This window comes from Equus caballus, chromosome 8 (assembly GCF_041296265.1).
Source record: "Equus caballus isolate H_3958 breed thoroughbred chromosome 8, TB-T2T, whole genome shotgun sequence".
NCBI classification, from domain to species: domain Eukaryota; kingdom Metazoa; phylum Chordata; class Mammalia; order Perissodactyla; family Equidae; genus Equus; species Equus caballus.
Window position 1 is genome coordinate 21,587,253 of NC_091691.1, and position 10,392 is coordinate 21,597,644.

The following is a 10,392-nucleotide window of genomic DNA, read 5'->3' on the forward strand; positions in this document are numbered from 1 at the left end:
ATACATCAAGGGCCCTAAAAAGTGTTTATTCCTTTCATCCAGTAATTCCACTTCTTAGAGTTTTTCCTAATTAAACAATCCTAGATATTAAAGAGAAAAAGAGAGAGTAATAATAGCTCTATGCATAGATTGTCTTCAGATTATAATTTATCGTAGAGAGATGCATAATACATAATAAGGGAAATATCAAAAGGGAAAATACCCAACCTGGTTAAGTAAATTAGGATACATCTGCCTGACATGAAGTCATTAAAATTTGTTTACAACAGTTATAAAAACATGAGAAAAAAAGCTTATGCTACATGTTACGAAAAAAAGGCAGATTATACAATTGTAGATACCACATGACTTTAAAATTACCTTACAAAACATATAAAATCTATGTATTATTCTTAAATAATGGTGACAGTGCCTGCCTTAGGTGAATGTTTTTTCACATTTCCTTTGTACCTAAATTTATTGTAATGAGCATGTATTACTTTTATTAAAAAGTATTATTTTTATTAAAAAAAAGAAAAAAAACAAAAAAACAAGCATGAAATAGGAAACACGAAAGCAGCAGCAAGTCAAGCAGTGAAGGGATAAAGATCTCCGAGTTCCCGACTCGGTCGGCAAACCCCTGCAACAGCATTAAGTGCACCAAAAACAGGTCCCTTCTGAGACCTGGCCTGTCCTGTGCCTCTGAGAAGACGGAGTGGGGCAGGGAAGGCCACGTGGACAGACTCGGAACCTCAGGGCAGGCACAGCCACCGACTGGGGGGTCACGAGAGAAGCCCACGCACATCGCCCTTCCTGTATGGGCAAGACCAGGCTGGCGCCGAGAACGGCCAGGTCCTGACCGGGAGACACTCACCTGGAGGTAGATTGCTGCCTCTTGATAATTCATCTCCCAGTTGTGTCTGGTGGGGCTCGAGGGGGAGCTCTCGGTCCCTGAGCTCAGACTGGGGGCCTGGGAGTCGCGGATGGCATAGCTGCCTCCATCTGTATCGGAAGAGGAGAGAGAGTCACTTACAACCCAGGCTTGAGAGAATGAAGACATCATGCACCAGAAGGAAGGGCTGGCAGTCGTCTGGCTCCCACGTATATCCTATTATCTACAGGTTAACACTCAATCCCATGTACTAATGACAGCAGGAACGAGTATGGCTAGCTAAAAATGTTTCTCTTTCTCTTAAGTAAAAAAAGCCAGGGCAGGGGCTGGCCCAGTGGTGTAGCAGTTAAGTTCTGCACACTCTGCTTCAACGGTCCAGGGTTCACAGGTTCGGATCCCAGGTACAGACCCGCACACACACCACTCATCAAGCCATGCTGTGGAAGGGTCCCACATACAAAATAGAGGAGGACTGGAACAGATGTTAGCTCAAGGCTGTTCTTCCTCAAGCAAAAAGAGGAAGACTGGCAATGGGTGTTAGCTCAGGGCCAATCTTCCTCACTGAAAAAAAGAAAAAAGGAAAGGCAAGAGAACAAACAGTATGCTATTTTTTGTGTAAAAAAGGGAGTAGGGGGCCAGTTGTTGGTGCAGTGGTTGTTGGCACGTTCCGCTTCGGCGGCCTGGGGTTCACTGGTTCGGATCCCAGGGGAGGACATGGCACCGCTTGGCAAATCATGCTGTGGTAGGCGTCCCACATATAAAGTAGAGGAAGATGGGCACGGATGTGAGCTCAGGGCCAGTCTTCCTCAGCAAAATGAGGAGGATTGACAGGAGTTAGCTCAGGGCTGATCCTCCTCAAAAAAAAGGGAGGAAACAAGAAAACACACAGCTCTCATCTTTACAGAAGGAAACGGAAGGATAAATGAGAACTCGGTGAAATTGGCTGCCTTCCAGGGGGTGGGGAACAGGGCGGATGCTTCACGCAGAGGGACTGATTTTTTGCTTACTTCTGACTTTTGGAAGCATGCTAATGTTCTACTTAGTCAAAAAACAAAAATAACTGGATTTGTTTCCTGGCGCAGGGTCGCCTGTGGCTTCTGCCTGCGGACATCCAGCCCTTTTCTTCATGGCCCATCTGCCTTTGGAGAACATCCTCTCCCTACTTTCTGTCCATCTTCTTGGGCTCTGGCGGACTCCACCCCTGGCTCCCAGGCAGGAGACCCAGGTGCACTGAGAGCCCATCTCCCCTGGACGGGGACCAGCTCAGGCTGGGGCGCTGACCCACGCCCGGCCACGAGGGCTGAACTTGGACCCGTTAGGAAGGAAGGGCTCTTCCCTGCGCTGCTGGCGGCTGCCTCTGCCACCACCACGTGGAAGGCTGCCTAGGAAGGAAGCCGACAAGAACAAAACAAGAACAGGGGTAACTCGAGTCGCAGCACTGGGATCGAGCTGTGCCTGACACCTACCTCGTAGCGTTCCCAAAATCTGAGCCCATAAGGTCCTTTTACACCGAAGCCTGTTTGAGTTGGGTTTGTCACAACACTCAAATGTCCTTACTGGTACACGGGAAGCAATGGCACCAAGGAATGACTCTCAGCTTGCTCATTTATTGGGAAGACTTACTCTCATCACCTCGGGTGAGGATTTGGCTCCCCAGAATCCACACTCTAAATGACCCACCAACAGAGGATAAAGAATCAAATGTTTGGTGCATGAGAAATGCACAGAGGCTGGGAGCCAATGTGAAAAGCTCACAACCAAACAGGAGAGGGGGGGAAACGCAGGATTCAGGGGGCTGTGGGGTCACAGCTGGTCCTTCCGACCTTGAACGGCCAGGCAGGGGCAGTGGGGGTCTGCCATCTGCAGAGCTCTTCCCATCCATTTTTAGACAGTTTCATTGAGGTGTATTTGACACATGCTAAACTGCACATATTTAAAGTGCACAATTTGACATGTTTGACCATAAGCACACACTTGTGAAACCACCTCTACAGTCAACATAATATATTCGTCACCCCTTCTGGGCGCCCCTGCCCGCCCATCCCCAGGCAGCCACTGAGCTGCTTTCTGTCACGATCAGATGAACCCGCGTCTCTCAGAACTGCATATAAATGGGATCACGGCACGTGTTCTTTTTTCGGTTTGGCTGCTTTCACTCAGCATGATGATTCGGAAACCGATCCGTGTCGTGTGGTGCGTGAGCAGTTCGTTGTTTGATTGCTGAGTAGTATTCCATCGTTTGCATGCACCACAGTTTATCTTTCACCTATTGATGGATATTTAGGTTGTTTGCAGTTTTTGGCTATTTCAAATGAAGCTGCCATGAATAGTATTACATTGTTTTGATCTCAATGCTTTTAATTTGCATTTTCCTAATGACTCATAATGTTGAGCATTTTTCCATATGTTTATTTGCCATCAGTACACCTTAATTGAAGTGTCTTCATATCTTTTACCTAGTTCTTTACTGAGTTATTTTCTTATTTTTGAATTTGGAAAGTTCTTTTATATATATATATATACAAGTCTTTGTCTATTATTAATATATCTACTACAGCTTTCTTTCAAATATTTCCTTCTTTATTGAAGAATAACTGACATAAAATATCATACTGGTTTCAGGTGTACATGATAGTGACTCGATATTTATATACATCACAAAATGCTCACACGATAAATCCAGTTACCTTTGCTTTTGATTAGTACTAGCGTAGCTGTTTCCATTCTTGTACTTTCAATCTCTTTGTATCTTTATATTTAAACTGTGTTTCTTGTAGGCAGCATATAGCTCAGTCTTGCTTCTTCCTCCCAATCTGAAACTCTCTGCCTTTTAATTGGGGTATTTAGATTACTTACGTTTAATGTAATTATCGATATGCATAGGTTTAAATACATCATCTTGCTATTTATTTTATATTTGTCCCACCTGTTCTTTGTTCTCTTTTTCTGCCTTCTTTTGGATTAGTGAATATTTTTTTATGATTCCATTTTATCTCCTTTGTTGGCTTAGCAGCTCCAATGCTTTCTTTTGCTATTTAGACGTTGTTTTAGAGTTTTCAGTACACATTTTAAATGATCACAGTCGACCCTCAAGTGATACCATGCCACCTCAGGTGGAATATAAGAATCTTACAACAATGCACTTCCCTTTCTCCCCGCCAATCTTTGTGCTTCTGGAAATGCAGGGACTTCCAGTTCACAAACTTACTCCGGATTGAGCTTCATCTCTACTACTAGGATGTGTAACTAGGAGAATCTTTCTGGAAGAGACCCACCAATGAAGCATTTAAGAAAAGTAACGAGTTAACAGTACTTGCAGGCTTTGTGGGACGTGCCGCATGCTGACTAACTCACATAATTCTCACAGTCCCACGGGGTATGCACTATTAGAAATTCTATCGTCCAGGGAGGTTAAGCCACTTGCCCAAGGTCACACAGCTGTAGGGGGCTGAGCCAGGATCTGACCCCAGACAGCCTGGCTCCAGAGCAGATGCATATAACCACTCCGCTATACTACCACCCTCTCAGAAAGAGGAGGCTGGGATGAAAGACAGCAGACAATGGCTTTAAACCAGCGGTAGTAAACATTTATGGAGGCTTACTGCATGCCCAAACCTATTCCATGGCAGACTTTATTTTCCCAAGAAACCCGCAGCATTATCTTTCATCCTGCGTGCTCTTCTAGAACCTTGCCTCTCCCCTACGAAGAGGCAGAGTCTGTCTCCTCCTGAAACCAGGTGAACCACCGTGACGGCCTAGACCAACAGAGGGCAGAAGGCACAACGCTTATGACTTCCGAAGTTAGGTCATAAAAATGCTTCCACCTTCGTCCCTTGGGACCTAGCCACCATGCGTGAGGACGCCCAGGTAGCCAGTGGAGAGGCCCATGGAGCAGAATCGAGGCCCCTAGTCCAGAGCTCCGCTGAGCTCCCAACCGACAGCCAGCACCCACCTGTCAGCCAGCAGGATGAGCCATCTCAAAACCAGGTCGTCCACCTCAAACTGACACTGCGTGGAGCAGAGGAGCTGCCTCCACCAAGCCCGTCCACACTGCAATCCCTGAGCAAGGGTCACAATGCTGTTATCCGAGGGCACTAAGTTTTGGGGTGTTTTGTAATATAGCAATAGACGGCTGATAGATATCTACGTACTTTATACCAATCAACCTATTCCATTCTCACAGCAATCCTACGAAGAAGGTGATGTTACTCCCCCGTCAGACATGAGGGACCTGAGGTGCAGGAAGGCTGAGTACGTTCTGGAGGTCACGCAGCCAGCGAGGAGCAAGACTGGGCTACCTGACGAGGCTGGCTAGCTCCCAATCAGTAGGCTACACGCTTCTCGAGAACTGGGAACGGGAAAAGGGTGTCCGGGTAGTACTGAAAAGATCAAAAGTCCAGCAGCAGATGCATCCCTAAAACGGAGCCACAGGAGGAGGGGGACATCTGGCGTCAGCCTCACGTGATGGTGCTGGCCCTTCTCCACCTCATGTCAACATTCCCCACTCTGATCCCAGGGCCCACTTCCGGAAGAACTAAGCCCTAGGCAGAGACAGGAGAAGGTCAAACCACCTTCCTCCATCTGCTCACGTGGACCATGAAGCGCGAGCCAAAATGTGGCTCCCAACAGGAGAAGCCGCAGGCAGGTAGCTGGACAGTGCTGCGACCTCCCGCGCCTGCACCCCGTCCTCCGTGACCTTCATACGTCATGGCAGGAGCCGGGGCCCAAGACGCAGCAGGCCTGGGTAAAATAAAGAACGGTGCTGGTGCGGGCGGGCGGCGACGAGCTGGCACAGATGGCAACCGACACGAGCGCCACTTTCCCAGCCCGTGCACACACGAGCATCTGTGTGAGCCCCTGCCTCGGAGATGCCCTGCGCAAGCCCTCCCAGCCTTTCCTCTCATGTAGGGGCCTCAGGAAACGGATGCAGCTTCTCCCTCCCGCCCAGGAGCTCTCCGCCCACTCCTGGTGGGGCGCAGGCACCTGGCCCTCCTCAGCTTCACCCCTCTGCCCCGCACACCACTGGGGCGGGGGGCCACAGCGTCCCACAGGCCAGGCCGCTCCTTGCCAGGCATGCCTCTCACACTCACACCCCCGAGTTCTGCCTGGCAGCAGGTGACCCCTGATGTCCTGAAGGGCCTTGGTGTGGGTGAGACAGGCTTCTCCCCTGATGCACAAGCCCCTCCGAGCCACAAACGATAGCTCCATTCAGTCTCTGAAATGCACAGGGGCCACTGGGGTGGGGACGGGCCAGGCTCTGGCCGCCTGGAGGACAGTCTTCAGAGCCAGACATCTCTGGTGGGACCTTTCTCCCCAGCCCTCAGGGCCTGCAGGTGACCAGGTCTGGGAGGGTTCTCAGACCACCTCCTGTGCCCACCTTCCCTGGAGCCTCCTGTCTTGCATCTGACAGATGCAACAGCCTCCAGGCTGGCTCTCGCGCGCGGCCTTTCCCGGCCCCCTGCCCAGGCATCCTGCTGCAGGGTGAAGTCAGCGAGCACAATCCACCCATGTCACTCTGCTGCTCAATGTCCCCCACTGGCTGCCCTCGGGAACTTGGACTCCTTCGTACGACAGGCGAGGGTCTTTAGAACCTGGCTCCTGCTGCGTCCCTCTCCACTTCCTGTCCCTTCCCTCACTCCTGACAGACAGGAGCATCTGCAGCCTGGCACTTACAGGTGGGATCTAGGGGGCAGCGGCTGCTCCAGAGCGCTGAGGACACTGGGGTCCCCATGTGACAGCATCACAGAGACAAAACGTATGCTCCATAGCCACAGGTCACGCCTGGCCAGCTGGCAGGGAGAGGAGACACACTGCGGGGCCGCACAGGGCAGCACGAGGACTTGGGAGGGGCTGTCACGGGGCGGGCATTTCTGCCAGATCCAAGAAGGGCCTTTCTAACAAGCAGCTGCCCAGGACGGCACTCGGCGGAGGGCGCTTTACTCTGTTGTGTCTGATTCATTAACATAAGTAAGTAAATGCGGAACTCTGCTAGGGCTGGGTACACAAGCATTTGTTATTTCATTCTAAATACATCTGTAGGTTGAAGATCATTCTTAACAAGAACATTTTAAAGTCAACAATTGCCTTGTTCGTCCAGTCCACTCATTTGATTGTTCAGCGGGTCTCCCCGGGGCCGGAGGGCAGCCCCTAGGCGCTGGGCCCTGGGCGGTGACCAGAGGTATCTGGACAGCCCCTGCCCTCCAGGGTGCCCATCTGCTGAGGCGGCGAGTGTCCCTCACCACAGGGCCTCAAGAAGAGGCTCCTCAGGGGCCCGCCCAGTGGCTCAGCGGTTAAGTTCACACGTTCCACTTCAGCGGCCCAGGGTTCGCCAGTTTGGATCCGGGGTGTGGACCTAAGCACCGCTTGGCACACCATGCTGTGGTAGGCGTCCCCATATAAAGCAGAGGAAGACGGGCACGGATGTTCACTCAGCGCCAGTCTTCCTCAGCAAAAAGAGGAGGATTGGCAGCAGATGTTAGCTCAGGGCTAATCTTCCTCAAAACAAAAAAAAAGGCTCCTTGCTGTTCATCTTGGGATGCACCAGTGGGGGCCCTGAGAGATGAGTGGGCAGGCAGGAGTGCGTGGTGGGGCGGCCGGGAGAATATTTTCCTTGACCTACAAGTGCTGAATGGAACAGCTGACCCGCAAAGAATCCCGGGGCAGGAGGGTCTTTAGGGAGTCAGGAATCTAACCCTCTCACTGCTCCCCACTCACTATGCTGAACAACCCCCAGACGCTGGCTGCGCCCGGACCACACAGTCTCACTTCTCGCCTGCTCCATCTCTGCATGGCCCGGGCCACCTCGCCCCTGAATGGGCACAGCGCCTTCCAGCGACTCATCTCCTTGCTCCCTACTCCCCTCCCTGTGGCCCCACCATGGTCTATTCCCTGCATCAAGCAGAGAAATCCTCTGTTGTATACGTGCATGCCTGTGCACGTGTGTGTTTTAAACTTTTTAGTTTAGTATAACAATAACCCTCAAAACACCTAAGCCACATAGTATCACTCCTCTGCCCCAAATATGCCACAGCGCCTGGCTCCTGAGAAAACTCTAAATTCCTTCACTGGATAGAAAGGTCCTATGACACCTAGTCCGAGACCTCGCGCTGTCACCTCGCCCCACTCAGCCACACTGGCCTCTTTGTTATCCTGGGACATGCCCAGAATGTTCTGCCTCAGGGCCTTTGCACTTACTGTTCCCTCTGCCCTCCCCTAGATCTTTAAATGGCAGCCTTCCCACATCCTCAGGGGTCCATCCAAACATGATCTCATCAGAGGCTGCCTCAGCCTCCACCCAGGAGTCACGTCACCGTCACCCTGTCTCCCTCACACTGCTTGTGCCACTTCCCAGACTTGCATGGCCAGCTGGCAGGGCATTTATTCACTTGTTGGCCTGTTTTGCACCTGTCTCCCTGCCTGGAACGACGGCGCATGAGGGCAGGGACTTTTGTCTGGCTCCCTGTACTGTCCCCAGAGCTCAGAACACTGTCAGGCACGATGAACAAGTGCTCAACCAACACATCTGAACGGGAATGACAGGGGAGGTCTGCCCCACAGGTTCCAGAAGCACATCCCGTGGGGCGGGGATGGCCACCTCCAGAAAGGGGTGGGGAGTGCCCGAGGGCCTCACACAGGGGCCTCACAAAGGGGCGGGATGGGATCTTGGGATCCCGCTGTGTTTGCTAAGGATCATTCTTTCAAGGATGGCTGCAGTGGGACTATTTTGCGTAAGAGCAATTCAGGGCAGAACCTTAAAAACAAAAGAAAGGGAAACAGGCCTGAAGCGCTCAGGGAGAGAAGGGCGCATTCTCCCCTCCAGGGTGGACTCTGTTCTGCCTCTAGCCACTCAGCCTCGCGAGGTCTCTTCTCACAGGGTCCCGCAGGGGCTCTCACGTGGGGAGGGGGCTGAAAGGCCCAGGTGACAAGGGCCACTGCCCCTAGGTGACGGGGCCTTTCGAGAAAGCCACAGGTGCTGTCAGAGAGGTCCCTCAGGCCAGGCTGAGCGGCTGGGCCACACACTGAGGGATCATGGACAGGGCGCAGAAGGAAGGCAGGCGGCCACGACCCGGCCCAGGCCTTTCATACGCAGCCTGCACGCCGAGGCGGCCGCAGAGTCCAGAGGCACTCTCAGTGCATGGCAAGAGGTGGGCCTGGCCCGCTCGGGGTCCTAACTGCCGGCCCTCATTTGCTCTGCTCCAACCCTGTCTCCCCCCAAGGCTGGAGACGTGGCCAAAGAAGCGATGGAAACGCTCCAAGTGCAGGGGCTTCACGGGGCAGCAGAAGGAGGGCTCGAAGGCTCAGCGGCTCCCCAAAGCGAAGGACAATTACGGTCCGTAAAAGAGAGGGACACGGGGCACCAGGGGCACGGTGGCAGGGAGAGGGCCGGGGTGGCCGCCAGGTCCAGTGGGACAGACTGTGGGCCTGCAGTTCAGATGGGGTGGGGTCAGGGGGCACGAGGCCCTGCTTGTTGGGGAACCAATCCCAGTTCATCCTTAGAAGGAACTCCCTCAAAGCAGGAAGTGACAGGCTGTGCAGGGACTCCCAGTTCTCCTGACTGGTCACCATGGGCACGAAGTCCCAGGGGATGGTCTGTCCCCACATCCCTGTTGAGGCCCATGCATCGTGCCCACTGGGTCTGCTCCGGGTGGTCTGCCCGGGGAGCCTCGCCCTCTGGGGGCTGTTAGCGCCCACCTGCCCAGGTCTACTCTTGCCCACCTGGACCTAATGTGCACTTCTGGGGAGAAACACCGGCCCCTGGCCTCCAGGTAAAGGACCGGGGCTCACATCCTTGGGAGTGTCCCCTGCACAGGGAGAGTCCTGGCCAACGAAGCAGTCAGGGGGGCTCTCAGCACAGCCCCCGGGTCCAGCCCCATCCTGCGTGCGGGACCAGCCCCCACACTGCTGATTATCGGAGACCGCATGAGAAGGAACACATGCGACCTGGGACTTTGGCACCATCCTCGCCCCGAGCAGCACAGGTTCTTCCAGGCGAGCTGGAAAGGCAAGGTCAAGGCATACCTCGAGGGCCCAGCTCGAGGAGACGGGATGGCCTCACCACGGGGCTGTCGGGCAGTCGGCCCTCCGCCGCCTCCTCCAGGAAGACAACAGCTGGCGTTCGCCTCTGCATTTCCACCCTTCCTGGGGGGCTGGAAACAGCAGGGCAGAGGGGAAAGCCCACAGCAGTGCAGGAGGGCCGGAGCAGCTGTCTCCTTGGCTCTCACAGAAGCAGACTTCTCCGCTCACAGGAGGGGTTAAAAGGGCCAGAAGAAGCTGACGAGGAACATTCTTGGCAACCAGGAGGAGCCCATTCTGCGCCTCCAGGGCTCCCCTAAGGGAGACATTCTGTTCCGCCTCCTGGTGCCCCGGGCAGAGGGCTCTCTGTGAAAACCGCCTGCAGCCTTTCCAGGCTCACATGTCCCCACTGCTAAAGACTTACGCAACGTGATCTGCCCCTTAGCCGCCCTCCCTGAATCCTGGCACTCGGCCCAGGAGGGGAACAGAAAATCCCCAGCAGGGGAGGA

At 53.3% G+C, this 10,392-nt stretch overlaps 1 protein-coding gene across 5 annotated transcripts in view; it reads right to left on the minus strand.

Annotated features, from left to right (window-relative positions):
* Window positions 1-10,392, minus strand: part of TPCN1 (two pore segment channel 1) — a 60,418-nt gene that overhangs the window by 30,004 nt on the left and 20,022 nt on the right. For 4 of the 5 annotated variants that reach the window (XM_023647114.2, XM_070275459.1, XM_070275458.1 and 1 more), the window contains one exon: window positions 854-981. In XM_023647114.2, the coding sequence (XP_023502882.2) occupies window positions 854-981 (128 nt within the window). Of the gene's footprint in view, window positions 1-853; window positions 982-9,889; window positions 10,295-10,392 lie in introns of those variants that run through there. The other variant, XM_014742184.3, reaches the window with a different exon arrangement.